Genomic DNA, 27,043 nt, shown 5'->3' on the forward strand with positions numbered 1-27,043 from the left:
ATTTCCATTTCAGGAGGTGATTACGAACCTGTTGGCTGTTTCCATGACAGCCCCCATTCGATCATCCCTGTCACTTGAAATCTGCAGTAATTCCCCCCGGGATTCAATCAGTAAGTTGTCCTAGCCTTGTGAAATTAGCCGCTCAGCTCCTTCCACCTATTTGCCCACCTAAATTAATGATGCATTACGCCAGGGAACTACGCGAACAAGGTTATGTAGTATGTCGGGAATGAAGAAGAAATTTGCCTTGTTTACAGCTCACGAAATTCTCTCGGAACATTTTTATCTCAAATACCTTATCAAGCCAAAGTTTATAAGATGCCTTTCTTGAACAGTTTATGCGCATGCTCTTCTTATGTTCTTTTAATTACACACCAGTGGGGAGGAGGAGGCGAGAGAGGTGGGCTAAGATCGGGAAACGTTCAAAGCCGTCGCCTTACGTGGTCAGCAGTTAATTGCATTATATTTCGCAAAGGAGCAGTTTTTCCCATTTCTTTACTCAGAATTTTGTAAAATTGATTTAGAAAATACCACAGTTTACAATATTTCAAAATACATAAAAATTGTCTTGCGAAACCAATGACTATTTTTCACATTTTTTTTTAAAAAAACGGTTGACATAAAATCGTCTGTTTCGTCGTTTTCAGAATTTGCTACTAACCGACAGACATTGATTTCTCCCAGAAATTTTCCTTATAGTTTGGAAGACTGTTCACCTTAGTATTTTCTCACTCCAACTTACAAAATTCTCATCCAAGGCACATGATGAAAATAACCGCTCCTTTTTTAACTACACAGCAAGGACAAAAACAGAGAACCCCTCGCTTTCCAAATCACATTGCTTTGACTCTTATGAAATCACAGATTTTAAGGTAATACAAGCTTTTCGATAAACTCGATCGTTTTTTTTTTGTTGTTGTTTTTTTGTTTGTTTGTCTGTTTGTTTTGATTTCTGCTTTGTTTCTTCTTCTCCTTTTTCTTCTACTGCGGTAATAAGTTAATACGTTTTAATCTTGGTTTGGAATCGTGAAGTAAAACGGTTCCAATTATTCTTCTAAGAAAAGGTGAGATCTTTCGAGGAAAAATCTACATGACGTTCTTATACTTACTTAACTGTAAATCTGTGCAAAATAGGAGTGAATTGGATTTCTTGAGCTTTACCGCGAAACACTGACTTGTATGCACTACCTGACAATTTGCGTAGTTTGGCTACGGGGTTTGCGGGGTTGTTTGCGGGGCTCGCGACTTAAACTTTTAGCCAGAGTTTTGGGATTTTTATGACTTTTAGTATTCACTCATAATTTTAGTTGAAAGGAGTTTTTTTATTTTTACATCATAGCTAATTTATAACCTTAGTTAGTAATTCAAATTTTTCCTTTTTTACTGTATTTTATTTTATTATTATTATTATTATTATTATTATTATTATTATTATTATTATTTGCCTTTTATTTGCCTTAATTCCACCCGTATGACAGGTAAAATATCCGTATTCCTAAGCGTATTTACCTCGTGAAATAAAGTGTCCTTAAATAATGCCTCTGTCCTAATTCAGTACACTGGCAACTGCTGGCTCTTGGCCTGAACTGCTAACAACTACATAAACTAGTGACTACTGACTACCTTTTACAAAATGTCGATTCAAGGGTAAATGAAATAAAATTTTAAAAAATAAGGATTAATTAAAAAAAAATCTTAACCACTTAAAAGTACAGATTTAACAACAGGGGAAAAGTCCAAAGTTCTTTAAGTTGGTGCGATCATCTGGAGACAATTGCAATGAAAAGTGAAAGGTCTAGAAGTCTAGAAAGATTCCTGATTCTTTCAGTACATTTAATAGCGTCTTTGTACAATATTTATAACTAGTTAAACGAGTGAATATGCGAAGCCGGTTAAAGAATGAAGAAAGCTTTTGTCTTTTTCCAACAGTATTTAATATCAAGAATATTTTCATTTTGAGAAATTTCCAACTCAACCGGCAGCACGTAACACTTTTGACAAAGCACAGTTTACGCAGCTTTTTGCATCTTAATCAACGTTTGTACAGGTCCACCACGCTTTATTGCTCAATATTCAAAGTTTTGTAATTGTCTAATTGTTCAAACCTTTGTTAATTACAAAATCGTACCAACAATACCTTTCTTCAGAAGAAAAGGGTAAGCTCGGCTGTTACAGCTCATTTAAATTTCAGTTACTATTGGGGCACCACATTAATATCTTTTCATTGTTAAAAGTGGCACAAGGAGGCGACTAGTTCCCCGTAACGAACAATGTACGATCACTTGGCTGACCATTTTTTCCTGGAGTAGTTGTAAAAGTACACGTATAATATGTGCACTTTGTTTGATATGGTCATTTAAAAAACTTCTGATATCGAAAACGAGAATCGAGAGGTAGCGTTGGCTCTCTCCATGATAATGTTCCAGTTGTTAAGCAACCGTAGCAAAAAAGCTTGTTTATCTTCATAACTTTCGGTTTTAATTCCTCACATTGAAATTTAATATGGATTCCTAGTTTAGACTATAATATTTTCATACAGTAAACATTTTGGGAAAATGTAAATTTTATTTTATCTTATATTATTATTATCCAAATTATTTTATTACTTATAACATCGATAGAGTACCGTTATTGTAATTAAAAATAATTAAACTTTATACACAAGTTAAATTTATGCTTTAAATGGTTTCGTTTATAGGATAAGAATACTATGTTTCTTTCTGCCCTTATTGCGGTTTGGATAATCTCTGTAGCTTCAGAGGAAATTCGCTCAGGTACGTATGAACTGATGCGCTTCAGTGTTACAAATGAGTACAGAAGAATAGGTTTCTATAAGACAATTAACAAAAACCTCGAATTAACAACAGTTGGAGATGACTGATCGAGGGATAGCCTCTAATAAAAGATATTTAAGGACGGGTTTTTTATCTGCTAAATGGAGATGAAATCTTGCCAGTTATGGTAAAGTGGGGAACATTATCGCAAGAAAACGACAAATTACTGTTTATTGAAGTGGCCAGGGTATTGAGAAAGGAAAAGGGACGAAGGTATTACACCATAAAAGAAATCAGTTATTAAAAAAAGAGCTTGCATTCACTTCAGGAGTGTTATTATTTTATGTTTACACGTCGCGAGTCATGGAACATTACTTGTATCAAGAAACTAGTTTACTGACGAATAAAAGTTTATTTTCGGTGAATATCTTACACTGCAAAAGAAAACCTTCTATGAAGCACCTGGGACAAGAGTAGCTTTGCACGGTATGTGGTAATGGTTATGTTGGACTGAAAACGTAACTTAGTAAGGCCCGGTTTAAATGAGGTAATACGGGTTACTCGCCTACCTGAGCTACCCTGGGAAAAACAACTTTTCCAACATTTTCTTACAAAACTTGGCAAACCATTTACATGAGTAGCAAAAAGTGGGATCGACTAAAACGGTAATCACAAAGCCGGGTCACCCTTTTATCAGGTAAGATGGCCCTCCAGGCCGGGTCAACTTTTTTCCCGTAAAAAAACTTTGGCTCGCTCAGCCGGGTGAACTCAGTCAAGGCGAAACAATCAGAGCATGCACTAGGGCTGGTGTCAGCTCTTGGGCCTGAAGATGAAAAAAATAAAAACATCTAACCAACAATACTTTTCCCGTGTAGGTTATTTTAAATTCTGCAACCCCAAAAGCTGTGCTTCATGTTTTCGGGTGATGTACGTGAAAATCAGTGATCATACCATCTGTTTGGGTAGAAGATATCTACGCTACATTAAGAACTGTAAAGAGTACAGTTTCACTGCTGATGCCATCGTTCCCAAGAATGACGGAAAATATAAAATCATGGTAAGTTATCAGGCACTATAGCAGGAGGTTTCCCAAAAGGGCTCATCCATCCCGTCATCCCGACCCAACTTTTCGCTCAATCCCGTAATCCCATTTGTAATAACCGCATCCCGCTTCCCGTGCATACTTTCAATCACGAATCCCGCCACCATTTTTCTTTAAAATCCTGAATCCCTGCCTTCAAATAAGGCAAATCCCCATACCCCAAAAAACATACTGGGGACCCTCTAACTGAAATTTTTCTCGTAAATATTAAATTTTCAATTTAATTTCATTCACACATTGTTTTATTTACCTATTTTGAAATATATGTACTCACTGTCTTGTTAATTCAATATTCTTATTTCCGTGTATCTGTTTTCTTTATTGTTATGTTTCAACCCTCTTATTGTATTTTTTTTTTCTTCGTTCTGGCCTTGATTAGTTAGGCTATTTTGCGGGCAAGGATCAATGGTTATAGGTATCCTAAGTGTTTAATAAACTTGAACTTTTCTTAACCAAAATATAACACACACAGCAACAAAAACTACTGAAAAAAATCTTTAGAAAAATCAACACCTTTGCTTGAGTGTAGTTTCTTGAAGGAAATAATCCAGTCAACTTGTAAACAGTAAATCAAAAGAGAATAAAAATGCCTTAGTTCTGACTTATATTGATCAAAGTCTCTAAATATTCTAACTTGATGGAAGTCTTATAAAACCCTGAAGTATTGGCAACCTGTGTTATGATTCTCTAGTCTTCGTAATTTTTTTTTGCCTGTAGGTGCAGTTTACGGGGTGGGGTTTAAATAAGGCATTGGGCTTTTGAAGTCAGCAGTTAATTATTTCACCTCATTACAGTCATTGGTAAAAGAAGAATTCCTAAATTAATAATGCAATTTGTTTCAGTTAGACTACGAGTAGTCCCCCATTTTTCCTCAGGGATAGTAGAGCCAGCGAAACGAGAAGGGCGTGTGAAAATCACCCCACGCGAGAAAAGGCGACACGCCGCGAGGGGTGATTTTCAAGCGCGCTCGCGTTTCGCACACTCTACTATCCCAAAGGAAAAATGGGGGACTACTCGTAGTCTAGCTTCAGTGGCCAGCTTTAAACTTGGTGTCAATTAAGGGGAAGATAGAAGGCTAATTTATGATTTATTAGCCATGAGACACTTCAAAAAGTTAACATGTTTTTTTGTAATATATTACTGCTGGAAAAAATTCTTTTTCCCTTGTGTCTATAAAAAAATATAGCCGTGTTTTTAACTTCAAAAAGTAAATTTAGAATCTGATACGAAAATTTTTTCCTCCTAACTTAATTTTTGGATTAACTGTTACTTTTAAATGTGTTTCCTTTTAAGTGGTACAGTCCATTTCAATATGGGTGCGGCACCATACCAAAAGGCGAAAGGGGAGTTAAAGTCGGAACAATACACGTCGGAAGTAGGTGACATTAACTAACATTCACATTTTCCCTTCCTCTAATAAAAATGGTAATAATAATAATATAATTATTATTATATTAGAATTTTTTTCATTCGAAAGTAATTGTTTTTCTAATTGAAATGAAATGTTATTCGAATAATCTTTTAATCGAAACTAAGTGATTTTTTTAATCGAAAGGAATTGTAAATAGTGCTTTGGATGAATAGTATTTTTAAATCGAAATTAATTATAAATAGGATTTTATAGTTAGCTTTGTTATAACTGTTGTAATTATTATTATTTTTATTATTATTATTATTACTATCATTATTACTATTATTATATAGGGTCAGATGGTGACGTCAACAATCACATTGCTGAACACTATTTAAAGACGAAACATCAAATTGACTTGAACTGGAACATGTGTTGCGTGTTCTACAGACTGCTATCGACGACTCACTTTAGAAAGCTAGTTTACTAACTAAGAACAAACGCCACTGAATCGTAGTCAAAAGTTAGCGGCACCGGACAAACGACTTACTATTGCCGGACTCAAGAAAAACTAATTACGAGAGAATGACTGGAAAGCTGAAAATTTGACTAACAATAAACGACTGTTTAACTGTGACAATCGGTGGATCGAAACGCACCAATGACATTACGAGCCCTCATAGCCAATAACATCAACGCTTGACACAACGACAAATAACACCACGACTTAATAATTGATCAATCAGGTCAATAACCAGAGTTCAATATGTGAATCATTAACTGACGTCAACTCACTTTGAACTATTCTTAGCGGGATAGGTTGGTGAGTTATCAGGTTCCAGATTGAAGTGTACCTTTAAGACAAGACTTATTTATTTATTTATTTTGTTTTATTAACTTATTATCTTTATATGCTGATTTGAGCTCGGAGATTCTTGGCTAGCTATTACGAGCTATTCTACCTTCGAATTCAAATAAACGTTTACTTATGTATGGGTTTGTACTTGTTCCCACCCAAAACTATCAATATTTAAGTTTATGTTTGTATTAACTCCTTACCTGATTACTCAATAATTCAGATCCTTTGTTCTGGATTGTGGGGAAGAACAGTTTCACTGCGGCTCCAGGAGATATAATTTGGGTGAACGGTAGGTCAAATATACCCATAAGGAAATATTAAATGACACTTGACAGGATTTCAAAAAAAAGATATAAAGTAATTTACAGATTTAATGCATCTACCCGGATCTTTGAAGCCCGTCAGACGCCTTATTCTATATTTTTGCACTTTGTGGAATTAACGGTGTACAAAGTCCAATATTCCTATCATTTTGATCTTGCCCGGTCAATAAAAATTTCGCCTTAATTTGTTCCATCACAATTTTTGAACAACAAATTTAATATATAAACCTGGATCTCTGAAGCTCGTTAGACTCGTTATTATATTTTTTTGCATATTTTGGGGGGTGGAACTAAAAGTGTACAAAGTCCAAATCCCGCTCATAGTGATCTTACTGACCAATAAAAAAGTCGCTTTAATTTATTCCGTCGCAAATTTTTGAACAAAAACGAAAAGGGTTGTGCACCGTCAAAGAAGCTTATAACAAAAACTAAAACACTGACGTGTTTATATCACTGATGTTTGTTGTCTTTCATAGCCAGTGCTGCATGTGTATAATCCCTTTTTTGTCATTGCTCAGGATGTTACAGATACTGCAAGACCGAGAAACTCTTTTGTCCACACTGTGTACGACAAGTATACTTTAACGCTGGTGCTGGCTCAAGTGAGTGTGCTGCTAGCTATATTGCAGACCAGGACTTTGTTTGTGAGGAAAAATGTGTAAAGAGATCGGTGAAGGTCCCAGAAAAGGCTGGGAAATATAGTATCAGGGTAAGTTCATAATAATAGGTACACATAAATACTTGCAGTTAAAACAGTTAAGCTCAAGCGCCTTACAGCTTATTTGATAACAAAAGTCTTATTGAAATTACTATAAGAAACAAACTTAATTGGATTGCAATGGTCAGGGGCGTAGCAGGCCCATAGACCTGTGGGTCCCGACCTACAAATTTTTGGTTTGATCACTGTACCGCTTGTAATAAATTATGCATTGTTGGGGTGAGCTAAATAGCTTAAGAGCTCAAAGTGCTGGCGAGGTCAGTGCGTATTAGCTATGCGTGCAATTTTTAGGAGTCAAGTCAACCGGACCTACAAATAGTCGAAAAGCTGGCTACGCCCCTGATGATGGAAAAAGTTCTGGACAGAAGTTGAGTTGAAATAGGTCGCTTTTTATTTAAACTGGACTCTTACCCAATTTAAAGAATTTTTGCCAACCAGCTTCCACGAAGCGTTAAGTCACAAAGGACAGTTAAGACTTGAGTTCACCACATGTGTCTCTGTCTGGGTTATATCTTACGCAAAGGAGTTTGGTTATATCTTCCACTCTCGATCATAAGTTTATGATTGCTTACGCGTTAACTCGTTTATTTATTGCCTGAGACGCTTTAGAAGCTGCAATGCAGCTGGAGGCAGTGTTAACCCCCAAGTTTCGAGTACTAGCTAAAGGCGGGAGGGTGTGTCCTTTTTCAGTTTTTTCAAATTCCGTTCCCAGTTAATTCATTACTTGACGCTTGAGGTTACCCTGGATGCCAGACACTTAACATGCGCGGCTTCCGGGTTTCAATTCTGCCTGACACCGAAGCATCCAGCCGCACGAGAGAAAAAAATCTCTGATACCCAGGGTTGGGGTAAGATTCCAACTTGCTCGAATAGATTGTGTCAGTTTTGAAATCAGTCGAAGCTTGAATGAACCCCTTCCAATCGCCCAAAGATACAGAACAGCATGCAAAATAGTCGTTTTGTTTTCTGTATTAGTATAATGGGTTATACTAGGGAGCTCCTAAACATTTAATTGCCAAAACATACTATTATACTTCTGACACACTCCTTTTCCTCTTCGTCGAAATAACTTTTTAGTTGACCGTGAACTTTAAATCATGTTCAGACTGTGTTAATCTGTGTTGAGCAACGAGACTGAATAAACGTTTCAGTGTTTGAAAACAATCTCCTTCTAGATATATGAGAGGTTAACGTTGCACCGCAAATGTAAGGCAGACAACTTCTTCCTTATTGGGACGCGTGTTGGAACAGTCGAAGTCTTTAACACCGGTAAGATCAATCCAATGTTATTGCTTTTACCTCTGCTGGTTTTATAAAAGTTTTTGTAAAACTGGAATCATGACAGTGTTTTGCTCCTAACTTTTCTTTCAATTGTTTCCTCTGTTGTTACGCCACTTTATCTTTTATTTGTTATTATTATTATTATAATGATTATGAATTTATGATTATCATTATAATTATCATTAGGATCATCATTATAATTATCATTACAAATATCATTATCCCATCATTATTATTATCATAATTATTACTGTCATTATTATTGTTGTTGTTATTTGTTTGGCAAAACTTATTTCAAATATTATGTAAAACTGACTATTTGCTATATTGTATTATGTCATTCATGTTTGGTAATGTTTAAAGTATGTAACTTTAATATGAAAAAAAAATGTGATTATTACTATTATAGCCATTATTACTGAATGGATGTGCTGCATAGAATTTAATAACACTTTGTGTAACTAGTTTAAGATATTTTTTTCTCAAAACGGTGTAAACTATTTACAAAATAAAGCTTTGATTTTGAAATTTTATAACGTAAATTGTGAAAAATATTTAAAGAAAGTAAGAATCTCAATCTCACACTGTGTCATTACTTTGTCTTTACCCCGAACGGGCAAAGGTGGGAATAGTACAAGCCAAAAAAAGGACCCAACTCTTTGAATGAAAATTAAAATAACGGAGCCTTCTCGCGTGCAAACCTCTATGGAAAACCCATCGATGAGACAAAATTTGGTTATGACGTCAGCGTGCGTATGTCCGTAAGTTCTCTCCTGGTAGGGGTAAGTCGACACGAATTCGTCCCCTCTTTCCCTAGAAAGCTTTGTCCCCTATTGTTTCAAAAGGCTTTACGAATGATTGACCAATCAAAGTCTGTCTATTGAGCATATTATGTTTGGTGATTTTTAAGGGGGTAGGGGACAGTGAATGACATGCATCAACAATATGGCTGGCGCGCGTTCACCATGCGGTGGTTTTTAATACCAACGTTTTGAAAGTGAACCACGGTTATGTTATTGTAACAACCTCTTCCTCACTTTATGCACTGCCATCTAGCCCTTCATTTGTGAGATCAAAAAAAAGTACAGTCTCATCTTCCTTCACTTTTCCTTTATTCTCTGATGTCATATTTAGAATTAAGGATAAATACTCTTATATCCTATTAATTTCTTCTTTAATCTCTTCTTTAATTCTTCTGTAATTAAGGAACTTGGCATCACTGTAAAGTAGAAAAAATAATTTATAGGAGTTTGTTAGGCATATTTAATAATTGCAAATTATAAATATCTGTTAGAAGTACAATTTTTGATGCTGAAATACATAGTATTCCCGCCGAAAATATGCTATTCTCAACACAATTACTAATATGCGCGCAATTTGTAAATTAATGGTAAGTAACACCTCAAGATATGTCTTTTGTCTATTTATCTTTGGTATGCTGAGGGAATTTATGCGCGATGCTTTGATTTAGACATTTTTTGAACTTACTGACCACTAGAAACATTGCATTAATTTATTCAGTAACAATTTGTGAACAAAACCAAAGGATTGTACAAGGTCAGGAAGCTTCCAACATAAACTGCAGCACTATTGTTTTCATCTTTGATGTTTGCCGGCTTTCAAAACCAGTCTCCTCTACTAACTATTCTTTATTGAAGAGGTAAAAATCAATGGAAAATTCTAAATCCGTCATCCTACAGTGCGTTCGGAGTCGCTTACGAAGCGTTTCAACTTTAAGCTTTGACTTGGAAAATTTTGGTGTTTTGGATGAGGGGTCGCTTATGGGAGGTGGTCGCTTACGAGAGGTGGTCGCACATGGAGGTTCGACTGTATTTACATCACAAAAGGAAGAACATTTTGACAGATTTCCAACTTTTGTACGGCCATTGTAAAAACATCCCTCATTCTGGACACAGATGCCCGAGAAGAGGGGAGAAGAGGTCTAGCGGTTACGTTTTGGTGTCATTTTAGGAGGTACGATGTAAGACTAACTTTAATGCCAAATTGACTAGTAGGTATGACACTCTTCCATGCATCCAGAGCTGGTGATCATTTTTGTACAAACCTTAAGAGAACTTTATCACAGTTTGTAAACGTAGTTGCTGAACGGCCCCCCTACACCAGACCAGCAGTTATTGGCTGGTCCATGCTTGTCATACTTCGTTCCAGCCTTTGCACCCCAGCACTCTCCGTAATACTGGATAGCAAAGTAATACATCCTTTGAAGACAAAAAGAAAAACATATGAATAAAGGACTTATCCTTGCACTTAATTAAAGGGAAAAAGGATTCTTGGCGCGTAAATGTCTCTCAAATGATGTTATCATTCGTTGAAAATTTTTCTTTTCATTGGCCGAGATCCCACCACGTAACCCGCAAATAATTGCCAACAAATAATGTTCTCCTCATGCGCAATGTCGTCCAACTTTGTTTGGCTGCAAATAATATTCTGCTCATGCGTAAATGACACCACCCTTTTCTTCTTCTTGCGATCGTTCTTGCGTAAAAATGGCAGATCGATTCGCTTCCCGAAGATATTCCTTATTCGGCTTCGGCAAATAATTGATCTGCTCGCCACTGACAATCACGATATTTTGCTCAACCTCGGTCCAATAATTGTTAATGTTTTACCACATGCAAATCCGTGGAGAGCATGGTATATCAAATGAATTATTCCGATTTTGACTGATGTAGGCTATGTGCGTTTCTTTGTAACTCCCAAATAATAAACTGCGCTAAATTAGCAGTCAACAAAGTTTTTGCCATATTTTACTAATATTAATGCTTACGAGTGACTCCTGGCAATCTCCGAGCACTTTTTGACTGTTTTTGACATATCACGCCAGTCAATAGATTGCCGTAAGTTCTTAAGTAACTTTCCCATTGCGCGGTCGTTAGCATTGTCTTGAAAACAGCCAAGTGCAACGAAATTTTTTTCTACAAGAAAAGAAAAACAGAAATAAAGGAAGTAGGGAGAGTGACAGAATAAAAGGCCATAATTAAAAAGGGATGAGAGAGCAACAGGGGAAAGGAGATGTAAACCAAGACCCACTACATGCTCCAGAGTTTAAATCATAATTCACCAAAAATAATTCACATATATAGACCGTAATGCACCTTGTTCACCCCCAGAAATCTGTCTTCAATTTCTCTTGCGACGACTGTAACACCCAGGATAATTCGGGGGAAACAATGGTCACGGGTATTATGGTCTATGTGAAAATGGTGAATAACAAGCTTTTGGATACCTAGAAAACCTTTGAGGATGGGGTGTTGAAAGGTGACGGTTCTTGCTTGTTCTAGCTACCATCGTTTGTTTTCATATTTAAAAGTACTATTGCCTAAGAGACGTATGACTTACTGCAGTTGCCGTGGAATTGATCTCGTATGATCATTACTTTCAAAAGTAATTTATATTCTAATTTTATTTCATTCCATAACTTCTTCTATATCTTTTACCCTTTTTCATTAAGTCCCGACACCCACACTGCACGAAAAATTGGATTTACACAAATTTACTCGGTGTAAATATGGTGTAAAAACTGCAAACTAGGGGGCAATTAAAAGCAAAGATGGTAAATACCGCATTGCTTGCCAGTTTACATGGGGGTGTAAATTTTACGGCAAATGCGGTATTTACTATCTTTGCCCTTTATTTAACCTTAGTTTACACTTTTTTGCACCAAATTTGCACTGAGTAAATTTGGTGTAAATCCAATTTTTCGTGCAGTGCCAGTAGCTGGCTCTGTAAAGCTAAGAGAGTATGGTAAAACTAAAACTTACTTATCTCGCAATTGAATCCCGTATAGCCATCCGGGCATATACACTTGTATGTTCCTATCTTGTTCTCACATGTCGCACCATTTTGACATGGATTGTTGCTTCCACTACATTCATCCTTGTCTGCAAGAAAGAAACTAAATTTTAAGCATAGTTATAAGTGAAATGAAACTACAAAATTAGGTTTCTTTCCGCTCATTTTTCTTGCCCAGGCTTCTCGCGTGTTAAGCGTGTTAAGGTGGCGTTCCCCTGACGTCGAACGTTATACAATTATATTTACAATTTAAATAAGAAGAACAATTATGAGGAGCGCATTAATAAAACTAAGGAAACAGCTTCGTACATATACTAAAGGACATTAGATTTTCTTACCTTTTTCACAGTTCTTTCCCTCAAAACCATCGATACAATAGCACTCGTAACTCCCTGGTTTATTCGTACAGTTACCGGTGTTTTGACAGGGATTGTTAATGCATTCGTCAACGTCTGAAAAACCCCGGTACAGTATGTGTGTTTAAGATGTAATTAAATGAACATCAACAAAAATTTGTATTGTGAGTAGGGTTCTTTCCTTTCGTTTACGTTTTGGTTTTGGTTTTTTTATGCGAGTATTTACTCTTCGTGTCCCGTAAACTTCTGCTTATAAGCGCAACCACTTATAGGCCGACAAGTCCAAACAGAAAAATATATCCCATAACAACCCCCCTCCCTTCTTCCCCCCCCCCCCTCCCCGCCCGCCCCGGATATAAGCCCCATCTAGCTTTTATTGAAGTGAATTCGATTTATCATGACGTTTTGGAGCTGAACTAAATCAGCAGCTTGTTTCGATGAGCTTTTTTATTATTTTTATTCCGGTTCATGTATAAGCCTCCCAGGTATAAGTCGCTCCGTTTACTAGCCCTGCTAACCAACCAACATTCAATATGGCAACGTTTGACAACCGTTTCAGAAAAGCTGAAAGTAAGGATTTTAGGATTTCAGGTTCGGTCAAGATCACTTGCCTTGACTACAGTCATCGCCCTGGTATCCAACTTGACAGCGACATTGAAATCCACCAGGTATGTTAACACAAGTACCATTGTTCTTGCAAAGGTTACTTTGCTTGCACTCATCCACGTCTAAATAAAATAATAATTGTTATTATTATTATTATTATTATTATTATTATTATTATTATTATTATTATTATTATTTATATTGATCGCTATTTTATGGGTATGGAGAGCATAGCCATATTATTTAGTACAGGTAAAGGAACTTGAACTTTTTTAAACAATTTTTATGTACTGTTGGCGGTTTTTAACGTACATCTGGACTTCTTTTAAGTGGATAGATATCATATCTAAATTTTAAGGCGTTTTCCAACTTAGATATCCCACAGGCTATGCTAAGCACCCGGTGTAGCTATTTTTTCACTCAAGGGCATTCAGGAGTTTTTACTGTCACAGTAATAATCCATCCGAGAACCCGGTACAGCGGCAGCGATATTGCTATTGGCTAGATTAAAATATAAACAGTTTCATCTAAACTTATAACACTAGGGTTGTTCAGTCACACTTCTATCGTGTCTCCATTTTCAACCGACAAGCGCACGATGCGCGCAGAAATGGCATACAGCTTGGTTCTGTAATGGCCAATAAACTTTTATTTTACATTTGCGAATCGTTATATATTTTCCCACAAAATTAATCAAAAAATTAGTTAAATCAAGATTAATCAAAAAATTAGTTAAATCGAAGAAACAAAACAAACTACCTATGCACAGAAATTTAAGACACTAATCCGCACTAATTATGTGTCTGCAGTTTGAAGCAAGGCATGGATCATATTCAAGATCGAACCCGAGACATCGTCTTCCGCTCTACCTAACAAGCTAATAGTACCGTGGCTTAGACCTTTCTACAAAATAAAGTAACACTCCTGAACCTGTTTTCTCGTGTGATTGAAAACAGTACAAATGAGAGTAATCTACCTCACCTTGATCGCAATTTTTCCCTTTGTATCCGGGGAAACAGAGACATTTATACGTTCCTATCTCATTTTTACACGTCCCTCCATTTTGGCATGGTGAACTTGCACATTCATCGACATCTACGAAAACCAAGTGAAGGAACTGTTAGTGGCAGCATATTATTAGCTCAACAATTATTATCTCTGCCTTTTTGGTAACTTTATTCCTCTTCTTACCTTGCTCGCAATTTTTCCCTGTAAATCCCGCTGGACATGTACACTCGTAGTCCCCATGTTTGTTCGTACAACTTCCACCGTTCAGACATGGATTAGTTTGGCATTCGTCTACATCTTAAGAAAAAAAACCGAAACAATAATTTTCTTATCAAAACACTTAACATGTGCACTAGACCATATCATGACTTTAATACACCAATTCCAGGTAAGTAAGGCATAATAGCCCTTTAAAAACAAAGCAAAATAGATGACAGCGAATGCAGAAATAGAGATAAGGGAAAATTTCTACCACTTCAACTTAACAAATTGTCAACAAAAGGTGGTTACAAATACCGAACTAAAAATGATCTTATCTATCCTTCAAAAGAAAAAGTCAACTTCACTAAAAAGGAACGGGAAGTATTTAATAATAATCACCTTGATCACAATCTTTTCCTTGAAATCCTTTAGCACAGTTGCATTGATATCCACCGAATGTATTAACGCAAGTAGCGCCATTTTTACAAGGACTGCGGGTGGAACACTCGTTTATGTCTACACAATAATTTAAAGAAAGCATGAATTACCAGTTAACACTTTGCCAATACATGGAGAAGCTTGTTAAATGGCGAATCCATGGCTTGCCTCATTCATGTAATTCAGTACGAACATATAACGTACTTCTTTTGGCCTACTAAACTCTAGAACCTTTATAAATTAAGGTGATTCCTTAGTAAAAGAAAATAACGTAGATTGTAGATGAAACTTGGTACACTGATGCAACAAGTCAAGAAGATGATAAAAAAAGTAATAAAAAGTGGAGGTCACCGTGCTCGTTTTGACGTCACAATGCTGACAAATAAGGCTATTTAGGACTCTTTTACAAAAACCGCGGACAGCCCAAAACTAGACAAAAAGGAGAGATTTTTCGATTATGCATGTGGTATCACACAGAATTTGACTTTCATGGATTGTTTATAAACTAACGTACCAGAAAAATGCTTTTTAATGCCCTTGTTTTTGCTTTACGCTCCAAAGTGGAATTAAATTGGACACGCTCTATTCGACCCGTCATAGCTCAATGCGTACAATTTAAGAAATTGCCAAAAAAAGCATAGATTTGTGCCAATTTTTCTCTCATCGAAAGGAAGCACTGTCCTTATTAAAATCATGAATAAAAATGGGGGTCACCGTACTCGTTTTTGCAGTAGAGCTGCAAAAAGTGCGCACCAAATGCATTTTCTTCGATTTCGAGAGAGGACTGGGGCGAGTTTCAAAATAGAATGTATGTGAAAGGGTGAAGAAAGTATTGAAAAATCCATTTTTACAGAATTTACACCACATTTAGGACACAATAATTATGATAAAGAAAGCGTTCAAATGAAAAATCAAAGTGAGTAAGCACAAGTTAAACATCCACTATCGAGGTTCTCCGAGAGGAAGTCGAACTTAGCAACACGCGTACTGCTTACGTTATGCACATTCCCAACATATTGAGTCTGCTTACGTTATGCACATTCCCAACATATTGAGTCTCACCTCGGTAAGAAACAACAGCAAGCAAAAATTCCAATAGCATTTCTCTTCAGTCAACTTCATTTTAATAATGTTACTTCACATGCTCTTTTATACGGCGGCCATCTTGTTATGCGCAGTAATAGATGCGCAGTGCAAAACCAGGGAATCACCTTAATTTCTTTCTTTTTTTTTAATCTTAACAGAATTATAAAAAAATAAATAAGTAAAACGTAAGACCTAAAGGCAACGAAGCCACCCAAAAAGCCCCCTGGTATAAAGCGAACGTTTTTGTTTGCTCCAGTTAAGTACCCGATATAGAACGATCTCTCGCTAGAACGTCGGAACGATTTTCCCGTTTACCTGACACTAGTTGCACTATCGCAAAAGCTGTACCCCCGAAACAAAACCAAAGTAAAGTTGGGAAGAAAATAAAAACGTGAAACCTCTGCCAAAACAAGGAAGTATCCCATCCATGAAATCAGCGAGAAGTATGACAATAGTTGAATAAACTCAAGTTTAATTTCATAGTCATTTGAAAATGATCGCAAGACATCAAAGCTAACTAAAACTCTTATTTATAATAAAGCCATGAAAGTTTAAAAAAGCGCTTGATAGTCACCTTGGTCACAAAGTTTGCCTGTAAATCCCTGTGTACAGTCACATCTAAAGCTGCCAGGCAAATTGACACATTTTCCACTGTTTTTACAGGGGGAACTCTTACATTCGTCCACATCTAATCAAAGCATGTTCAAGTATAACATTTATTTTTAATGACTATTTTAAGAGAGTCAGGTAATTGTTAAAATATGTAGTTTGAAAAGGCAACAAATTTAGCAAACTGCTATTATAAAAAAATACAGTTGGATGTACGATAGAGGATTTGTCAATATTAATTTCAAATGGATTTCAGGGACTGTGCGATAATTACCAGGAGGGGGTTATAAAACCATATGAAAGGGGGGTACCATATGAAATAATAGTCAAAAGGAGGAGGGGCAACACCTTACGTTTTACTTTCAAGAAGAGGGGTTGTATCTACTTTTCTTATGGACAAGCTGTCTCACTAACAATGATACTGATTTCATGCTATATGAACAAAACATGATTTATATGTGATCAAAATATAACAAAGAACTAGCAATAATTAGTAACAAGGCCATAGATAATCCTGGTTACCTGATATTTTAGCTTATCTTTACTTAACAGAACAGGGTTGTGTCCAGGATTCTTAAAAAAGGGGGGTGTCTCGTTATGAGACAAAATGATGTGTCCCTTCTATAGCAATTACTCAAGTAAACACATTTTCAGCCCAACGGAAGTGTTAGGTGAACCTCAGCAAACGCGAAAATTGTGCGAATAGCGGGATACGAGGATGCCTCTCCTATTCGATCACATTACAGACATGACGAAAACATGACGCTAAGAGAGATCGAAGAATATTGCTCTTAATGGAAAGTGGGGAATACTTGGAAGTTGGCTAGGGAAGTGTCAGATTTTATTCATGATGAGCCTAGATCCTAGAAAAAATGACTTTCTTCATCTCTCCCCAGTTATCTTAAGGAGCGGCAGATCTTACTGAATCTCATTCAGAGGAAGAAGCCATCTCATGCCATCTGGTGGTAAAAGAATGAAGATCTGCAGGAGTAGTTCGCTGAGCGAAAAACAGTTAAGACTGTACCTGAAGCAGCACCATTAACAAGTCAACAATTCAGTGAAGGGAAAGAGAGGCTAGTAGCTCGCGTTCTGAGATATGTTTGTGCTGGTCATGACTCAACTAGATCGAATGTAATGACGCAAATGACTCAGAACTTCAATCCAGTGATTCACATACAGAAGGATTCAAAAGACGATACCCAATGGGACTGTTCTGAAATGGTTGGCTGTGTATCACAACGTAGTTTTGAGATAATGCTCCAGACACAGCCGTCAAAAAACGTTACAGTTCATAAGTTTACATAACGAAAGAACATGCATGTGCAAGTCGGGAGTGGGGGAGGGGCTGGTCATAATTTTTAAGTAACCAGGAGGGGGATCAGGTCTAATTTGCCTTTGTTGGGAGCGGGCGCAACGTAATATTATCCTATGTTTGGCTTATTTCCTTCCCCCTGATAATTATTGCACAGTCCCTAATTTAATAATGCACGTTGGCAATAAACACGTTTAAGCTTTCCAAAAAAAAATAATAAAAATGCGGATAAGATTTATAGTCTTTTCGGTGCTATAGTGACGTCATTTTCAAGTTTGAGTTTTTTCCTGATAAACTGTCGTAGATACTTTGCTAACGATTATTACATTACAAAAATATCTTTCGCATCAAAATCTACCAAATTTAAATCTAAGAAACGTCTTGCAAGTGTAAGACCAAATTTCGATGTTTTGCAGTGAAGCCTGGTTGTCGCAGGCACCTAAGATTTATGTTGTTTAAGTCTTTCAGTATGTTTTCCTTACCATTTTCGCAATTCTTGCCCTGAAAGCCTGCTTTACAGGAACACTTATATCCGCCTTGCTCATTCTGACACGTTCCTCCGTTTTGACATGGTTGATTCTGGCACTCGTCAATGTCTATACAGGAAAAAGAAACAAAAGGAAGTTCGTTGGACTAAAACTAGTGTATGGTCTTGCGCCCAGAAAAAAAAAGAATAAAGGAAAAGAGAAAATAAAAGTAATTGAAAAGGGGCAGATTATTAAAAACAACAAGGCAGACATTATATGTATCCTACCGTTTTCGCAGTGTTTGCCATCATAGCCACCTTTGCATTTGCACTGATAGCTGCCTGGATTGTTGATGCACGTTGCTCCATTCATGCAAGGACTATTTCGACATTCGTCAATATCTAAAATTACACAAAATCTTTACCTTTTTCGTCCATTAAATAAAACTAGAAAGAAAATAAATATCTTATAAATAGTGAAGATGCTTGCGTGGCACCTATAGCCTCTATCTCTCGGTGATTCAATGTAGTTTGCGACAAAAAAAATAATAACACTCAGTAAACACAGTAAATTCCCTACCGTTTTCACAATTTTTTCCTGTAAAACCAGTGACACAAGTGCAGTTATAGGTGCCCTGTATGTTTGAACAAGTTCCTCCATTCAGACAAGGATTTATCTGGCATTCATCAACATCTAAAAATGAGAAACAAAAGGGAGACTTATTTCAGTGTTTTTATTTAAACTTTTGTTAACAAATTTAAGAGGAAAAATCTGAAATGGAAAAGCTATAAAAGCTTTAAAAGGAAAAGCTTTTTTCCTGCTCGTTTTCTTTGTGTTTCATCGCAACTTTACAGGGAAATTTCACGCACACTCCTTATATAACAGTTTCACCTAATAAATATGATATTTACCGGCTTGCGAAAGAACTCACCTTGATCACAGTGTTTTCCTTGGTATCCCGGGACACAAAGACACTGGTAGCCACCAAGATTGTTAACACAAGTGGCGCCATTTTGACATGGATTACTCACTACACACTCGTTTATATCTAAACAGGCAAATAAAAGTAATTTTCTTGTGAAAAATAGATGATGCTGCAGGATTCAATGGGAAGTGAGACAGGTTGTTTTGTGCTAAAAGACAGAGCAATTACGTCTTTTACCACATCCCAAATTATCATGCATTAGAACAAGAAGGCACGTTTTCAAAACGGAACTCAGTAACAGTCAATCGTTTAGTCAGTGCATTTTTGGGAAAATCCGTTAAGGTGTCCAGAAGATAAAGTTCTCGGTACTGTTATTTTCTTACCCTGTTTACAATCCTTTCCTTTATAGCCACTGACGCACTTGCAATTATAGCTTCCAGGAACATTTGAACAAGTTCCACCGTTCTTGCAAGGATTAAACTGACATTCGTCGACATCTAAAAGTGAGAAGCAACAGATAGATAGTTTATCGCAGTTAATTATGACTGTGCTGATTGGTTTTTACTGTACCGAGAAATGACTCACCTTGATCACAATTTTTTCCTTGATATCCTGGGACACAAAGACACTGGTAGTCGCCAACTTTATTAACACAAGTAGCGCCATTTTGACACGGATTGTTAACAGCGCACTCGTTGACATCTGAAACGTATTAAAGGTAAAGTTAACTTTCTGTTTTAAATGAGGGAAAAGCTTTTGAGGAAATCATTTGTCATTCAATCACAGAATTCTATAAGGGGCCGACCATTTAACTATTTAGGGGGGGAGAAGGTGATTTTGAAAAAAAATTTCCTGCAAGCGCTTGTCGGAGGAAAAAAATTGCATGCAGCACAAATGTAATAGAAAGCTTATGGGAAAAAAAGGGAAAAAAAATATCCTGCCCACCAGATTGCTAGGAAAAAAAATTCTTGATGACCAGAAATCACCCACCCCTCCCCTCAAGAGTTAAATGGTCGGCCCCTAAGTTACATTTAAATTAAAGCGAACACAGTGAAAGATCTTTTGTAATGTGTCAGCAACGTCTGGCCTGGAGTCGCAGCAGTTCTTGATATGAGCGACGCTCGCCTACGAACGTGGTGTTTTGTTAGTTTGAGCAAATGGCACATTAACTAACCTTGTTCGCAGTGTTTGCCTGTGTATCCTTGTGTACAATCACATCTGTAGCTTCCCTTTAGATTCACGCAAGTTCCCCCGTTTTTACAGGGACTGATGATGCATTCGTTTACATCTGAAATAACCCACAAAACCATGTTCATGAGGCTGCGAGTTGTTTATTTCTATTATTTTTCTTTTGCGTTCGTTTCTTTTATTTATCTATTTCTTTGTTTTTATCTTCAAAATTTGATCAAATATTGGTTGGCGCGCTATTCGATATTTAACATTAAATAACATAACGACAACAACTTTATTTCAGTATTCCGAGTGGGCACATTGTATTACCTGCATTCATTTATATGAAATTTAAACTTAAATCAAAATAAAGGCTATGATTAAAGAACAAGTTTTTGTCTATATGCCATGCATGAATGTATGTAAGCAGCTGTATGTCGATATCGACATTGCCAAAAATATGAGAGGGTTTATACAATTTCAGAGAGGTTGAATAGCTGCTACTGTTATTATTGTGGTCTTTATGCGAGCTTCCTTTCATTCAGAACGCACAAAAATACAGCAACGAAATCAAGTTGGCCTTACGCCTGCTGTAAAAATGTCCAGGTGAAGTAGTTCCTTATGCACATGCTCTTTTTTAGAAATTGGAGAGGAAATCGTTAATCTCTTCAGGAATAATTACAATACAATGCCAGTGGTTGAAAAATGCGGCATAAATTAAATAACTGGTCAAAAAAAAGCAGCTCGTACCTTGATCACATTGTTTTCCTTGATATCCTGGGGCACACAGACACTGATATCCACCAACATTGTTAACACAAGTGGCGCCATTCTTACATGGATTGTTAACCGCACACTCGTTAACATCTGAAAAGGTTTAAAGTTTAAGGCCATTGCCTAATTTCATACGGCGCAGGGGCCTGGTACTACCGGATTTTCCCTGACTTTTTAAAAAGTCCAGTTTCAAAATGGCGGATAGTCGGAGTAAAAACTCGAACGAAAGCATTCTTTTTCGAAGAAATATTGATCAATATTCCCTCGGAGAATCTGTCTCAACTTAGTAAGGAAAGGATGCAGTATTTCTGCCATGCCCCGAAGCTAAACTTAAGGAGCCGACACTCAGTAAATGCAAGCAATAGTTCGATGAACAGGTCGCTCGAACCAAACATGATTATAAATTTTCTACAGCAAAGGATCCTCTGTTTAATTCTACCCGCATATGAAAAGTAGAGTATCATTGCAGGAAAGAACACAGATGTCATTGTGCACGTACCGATCGTAGCCTAAGTATGCTGGAGCAAAACTTAAAATGGCAGTACAGAAGGGCTTACCTGGATTATTCCCGTCGCGAAAAGAGTAATGTCCGTGAAAGGTACTGAGTGTAGTGAACTTTGTGGCGTTATGTATGTTAAACCTAGTGTTGTTCACACTGAAGGGAGATAAGGGACTAGTCTATACTCAGTGCATGCTAGCTAAAAGGTAGATGTACGTGACATTCTTGATTGTGATTACAAGCTGATTGCCCAAATCACAGGAAATGCAGTGTTACCGGACGAGAAATGCCTCTCAGGTATGACTGAAGTATACTTGCTTTTATTCATGTTCAATGAGAATTGTTTTCCCGTCTGATCTTTAGGATTTCTACTGAGACCGTACGCAGCGACGGGGAGAAAATCTAATGTAAGCCTTGCCGACCTAATATACAATGTTGCCGTTTCACTCAGGGTCACTCTGGCGTGTTTCGCTTTTTGGTAGTTTTTATTTTACGGTTTGTAAAAACAGGTACACTCACTTCCTTATCATTCCCCAATATTCGGTCGGATCCAGCGCCGTAAAAAAAAGCTAAACTCGACGGTTCTTTATTCCAATTTTTTGTCGAACAATTCGGGAATCCTCCCAATACTTCCAAGTAGCGAAAGTCTCCGATTAGACCTTTCTTTTCTCAAAGTTTTTAATCGAGTTTCTTTATAGCAGTAAAACAACTGTTCTTAGCTTTAGAATATTAACTTTCTGGAGTAATCTGGCCCTTAATATCGTTTCAACTGCACGCAATAACCTTTGCTTTACCTTCTACTGTGCATGTGGAAGCAATTTTCAATCCGGAATTTAAAAAGTCCGGGAAAATCCGGTAGTGCCAGGCTTCCGCGCGGCATGAAATTAGGCAATTATTTGTCTTTTTTGAATGAGTTTGTGCATACTCAAGTTTTAGAACTTCTCAAGAATGGTTGCAGCCATTAAAATGAAACTCTCAAGGCCTTTTTTGGCTGGACAAGTCACTAACAAGGTAGAAAGTCCTATTCATATATTCCTATTTTAATATGTTCCTATTTCTCCTACTTTTACCGTAATATAATATAAACACAGTTAACAGAAGGAAATGACGCCGTTTCGCGATGCATATGCCGAGAGGTGATGGATACTAATTACAACTACAATCTTCGTCACATTATTTGGAACAGCTGGGATGTTTTCTGCCTCCCCAATGTTGGTTTGTGCGAGTTGGCATGACAGAAGCAAAAAAATTCAACACTGGGAGGGAAAGAGCACAACGTTTTGTCGCTGTTCATGGTTTTTGCACTGGGTGTCCCAACGTAATGTGACCAGGATTGTATCAACAGAGGTCTCTGTGACAATTCTACATTTATTCTGAAAGAGCTGAAAGACAAACACTGACAAAGCTGGAAAACGGTCGACATTACCTTCCAAGCTGTTTTATTTTACCTTGATCGCAGTGTTTGCCATTGAATCCGATTGTACAACGACAAGTGTAACTACCAATGCTGTTTTCACAACTCGCACCATTCTTACATGGATTGTTTGTGACGCACTCATTGATATCTAGTAAAATGAAATAAGCTCTTCTTGAGCTTCTTCTCTAAACTTTTCGTTGTCAGAAACCTTTGTCAAAAAAGGAAGAAGTAAAGAAATAAGACTAATACTAATTATATGTCCTTAGAAAAATTAGATTCTACCATGATTGAAAATGGAAATAATCCTGGGAGTCTTTAGTTATTGCCAGGGAACATTCATTCAGTGTTTCATTAATAAAACGTATCCGCGCATTTTCGTTCAGTCGACCCAGCTCTCCCTTACGCCTTTCCGAAGGGATCCGGATTAAAAAAGTAACTGTGCTATAATAGTTATATAAATGTTGGGATTCATAAAAGAAGTTCGACAGTACCTTGGTCGCAGTGCTTTCCTTGGTATCCTGGCGCGCAGTGGCAGCGATATCCGTTCAATAAATCATAACAAGTTGCGCCGTTTTTACAAGGCTTGAGAATAACACACTCATTCACAGCTTAGAGTAAAAAAGAAAAAAGAGTAAATAAGACAGCATTAATGTTGGATAATTTACTGTTGCTAGACTGGACGAAAACAGGGTTTCTCGGTTCTTTCGCACCCTATTATACTTAACGTTAAGCTCAGGTTAAGTCCAAGCAAGTACGTTTAAGTTCTGAAACGCATTGAATTACGCGTCTACATAACTTTACTTTTCCATGATTTTTCAAAACTTTCCATCCATGGAAAATGAAATTCTTACATTGCAACTCAAAAAGACTTTTCAGGTTTTCCATGACCCATACGTACCCTGGGCTAACTATCAAAAATAAACTGGTGTTGTAAGAAGGCAGTAAATGAATAAATCTTAGGGTCGTCTGTTTCAGTATTTTCCAGGGGAAGCTTACGAAGCTTTAGCAAAAACAATACACAGCAATGTACTATACTTGCAATACGGTAATGGCTAGTTGTTATGAGATTGATGAATTAATAGATGAATTAATGTTGTGTTATCATAGTTGTAAGTTTGTGGTGTCTTCTTACCCAAACCAGCGTTGCCACAGTAACGTAAATGACATGTGGGAGTCCGCTGGAGCTCGTACGCGAAGAAACCTCTACACTTTTTCACCTTAATCTTCACAGACCATTTACAGCAGTTGGAGCCCCAGTGGAAACAAACTTGCCTTTCAACGACCTCGCCTACATTAACCGGATGATTTCCATCCAGCCAGCCAGGCGCATGCGTTCCACAATGCCTTTCTCTAACACAAGAGTCCGCCATCTTGTCACCAGCAGATCCGTTAAAACGGTACCACGCTGGTGAGATCAGTGCAGTTTGGTCGCAATCAGCAAGGGCACCCGTGTAGCCTGCTGAACGGTTCAGTTCGTCAAGAACTTTGTAATTCACACAGCCATCAAGTACTATAACAAGAAATCGTTTAGAAATAAGCAAGAACAAGGTTGGAGGAGAATACTGAATCAGTTTCTACGCCATTGGACCTAGTTGTTACCGTTTACTCTTAAGTCAGTTAAGCTAAATCTCAAATCTGAATCGAAGGCTTCACGCTATTTATCTCATGAAGCAGAAATTGGTGGTAAAGAACTTGTTGAAGGTATACTGTTTTAACTCAAAGAACCGCACCTCATAATGGACTATTTTAAGCTGCATTTTAATTTTGTCCTAGAACTTGAAACATGGCACGTCCTGTTAATTTGGATTATGATTTATATTCAGATGTGTTTAAAACAATGTTTTGAAACGTGCTTTACAATCCTATCCTCAGTTGTATTTGACAATGAGCTTACTTCCCCTGTGGTATCAATCCACCTAATTACCTTTTTCGCAATTCTTTCCGGTAAATCCTGGCCTGCAGGTGCAACTGTAACTTCCATGTTGATTCTGACAAGTACCTCCATTAATGCAGGGTCGAGTTATACACTCGTTAACATCTAAAAAAAGAACAAAGTGCCAGTAGTTATTATACAGCATTCGCAATAACATTGGCTTACTGTATTGACAAGTATTAAAAAAAGACGATTATCGGTTGGATCAGTCTTTTTCGTGACGATATCACAGTCTGTCGATTCCCTTTCCAGAGTTAAAGCATTACGCTTTCTAACCAAACACAGAACCGGTCGGATGGACTAGTCATTTGGATATGAAGTAGGATTTGCAGAAGTTTTTACTCAACTAGACAAATCTGGATGGACAGTCCTGATTCTTAGGGGAATTCTCTAGATGACCATTCTGGTCTGGTAGACCAGGAATATCATGTACCTACCTTGTTCGCAGTTCTTTCCTTGAAAGCCCGGAACACACTGGCAAGTATAACCTCCGAGACTTGAAACGCAAGTAGCCCCGTTCTTACAAGGCCTGCTTACTTTACATTCATCTACACAAAACAAATTTAGACAGTTATATCTTAAAGGAGTACTTAACTAATGCTATTACTACTACAACTTTACGCAGGGCATGTCACCTTTGTTATGGTGATGAGCCTTTCGCGTCTTAATGATGCCATGAGCTACACGGGCAGGGGTTATGGTGGGTCTACTAAACATGCCAGATCAATGGCCGAGGTTCCCAGACCGGAAAATGGATGTTTTCTATCACAAGATTTTGGGCGTTTGGAGTAGGATTAAAAAACACTCCGTACAAAAATGTCCTCAACTGATTACGGAAAAAAATAAACGACTTTGTAGTGTCTATAAAAGTTTGGAAAAGCCTACTTCCTGGTCAGTTCCAGTCTCGAGGAAAAGGAACTATATGATTATGGTGACAACGACGACGAAGACAATGATGATGATAATGATAGTTACCACCAAAACTACTACTTGTCCACTACAACTGCACTATACAGGTATTACAGAAACTTTAGGTCCCTTGGATATTCCCTTAGGACATAATATCGATAACGCAAAGCGAGGTTCAATGTTTTCGAACACTTTTTTATTTTTTTCTTGTTGCAACGCGTTCTCAACGAATCCTGCACTGACACAGTAACGCAACCAACATACAGAAGTCCTTTTTGATGCTACTGGAGACAAAGAAGATTAATCCTTTTTTTTTTACTTCAAAATCAGGCGCGTCAGAGACAGCTACTTCTACCGAGTTAAAATCCGTGATACTATAATACAGATTATCTCAAACTCACCAAAACCTGCATTTCCACAATATCGAAGCCAGCATACAGGTGTTCTTACAAGTTTGTAAACGTAAAAGCCGTTGCACCTCTTTATTTGGATGTTGGCATGCCAGTTACAACATTTATTACCCCAGTGAAAGCACACTTTGCCGTTAACGATCTGTCCAACCTTTGTTGGATGTGCAGTGCTTAACCATCCAGGTGCGTGTGTTCCACAGTAATGCTTTAGAACACAGGTAGATGGCATCCGAGTGCCAGCTGCTCCAGTAAACCTGTACCATTTGGGAGTTGCCAAGTCCTTCTGGTCACATTTCAGAGTGTTTCCTCTGTGGACACTTGCAGCACGCTGACGATCGCTCAGTTGCTCGTAGTGTTTACATTCATCAAATACTACAGTAAATAAATGATATAAAAGACTATTTTTTTCTAATTATTGGCCTTTCGCAATTTCGAATATTCTTACACAGCACCCGTTATTTTTTTTGTTTTCCTTACCCAGCATCAAGACAAAGTAACTGATTATTTGTAGACAGATAGTTTGAGAAACGACAGGTTTGATGAAGCATCATGATCATGGTCCTCGTTAATGATTGTAAATTTCCAGCTGGTTCGCCTGAGGCCAGCTGGGATTCTTTACCCTGTTATGTAAGTTGGATTTGAATTATTTGTTTCAGGCATTTGCTAAGCCCCACTAGCATAAGTGCTATAAATAAATACTAC

General features: G+C 37.3%; 2 protein-coding genes across 2 annotated transcripts in view; both read right to left on the reverse strand.

Moving 5' to 3' along the window:
- LOC140932276 (potassium channel subfamily K member 3-like) overlaps positions 1-27,043 on the reverse strand; it is a 73,357-nt gene that overhangs the window by 17,143 nt on the left and 29,171 nt on the right. The window lies entirely within an intron of this gene.
- Positions 9,505-27,043, reverse strand: part of LOC140931100 (uncharacterized) — a 29,209-nt gene continuing 11,670 nt past the window's right edge. The window contains exons 16-39 of the mRNA XM_073380849.1: positions 26,333-26,713; positions 25,460-25,570; positions 25,014-25,127; positions 24,222-24,599; positions 23,581-23,697; positions 23,121-23,237; positions 21,150-21,266; positions 20,404-20,517; positions 19,815-19,931; positions 19,613-19,726; positions 19,236-19,352; positions 18,884-18,997; positions 18,592-18,705; positions 18,320-18,433; positions 16,491-16,604; positions 14,792-14,908; positions 14,375-14,488; positions 14,165-14,278; positions 13,189-13,305; positions 12,560-12,673; positions 12,191-12,310; positions 11,197-11,344; positions 10,474-10,627; positions 9,505-9,627 (exon numbers count right to left, since the gene is read on the reverse strand). Of these exons, the coding sequence (XP_073236950.1) occupies positions 10,489-10,627; positions 11,197-11,344; positions 12,191-12,310; positions 12,560-12,673; positions 13,189-13,305; positions 14,165-14,278; positions 14,375-14,488; positions 14,792-14,908; positions 16,491-16,604; positions 18,320-18,433; positions 18,592-18,705; positions 18,884-18,997; positions 19,236-19,352; positions 19,613-19,726; positions 19,815-19,931; positions 20,404-20,517; positions 21,150-21,266; positions 23,121-23,237; positions 23,581-23,697; positions 24,222-24,599; positions 25,014-25,127; positions 25,460-25,570; positions 26,333-26,713 (3,236 nt within the window). The 3' untranslated portion in view covers positions 9,505-9,627; positions 10,474-10,488. The remainder of the gene's footprint in view (positions 9,628-10,473; positions 10,628-11,196; positions 11,345-12,190; positions 12,311-12,559; positions 12,674-13,188; positions 13,306-14,164; positions 14,279-14,374; positions 14,489-14,791; positions 14,909-16,490; positions 16,605-18,319; positions 18,434-18,591; positions 18,706-18,883; positions 18,998-19,235; positions 19,353-19,612; positions 19,727-19,814; positions 19,932-20,403; positions 20,518-21,149; positions 21,267-23,120; positions 23,238-23,580; positions 23,698-24,221; positions 24,600-25,013; positions 25,128-25,459; positions 25,571-26,332; positions 26,714-27,043) is intronic.

The sequence above is a fragment of the Porites lutea genome, chromosome 3 (genome assembly GCF_958299795.1).
Source record: "Porites lutea chromosome 3, jaPorLute2.1, whole genome shotgun sequence".
Classification (NCBI taxonomy): domain Eukaryota; kingdom Metazoa; phylum Cnidaria; class Anthozoa; order Scleractinia; family Poritidae; genus Porites; species Porites lutea.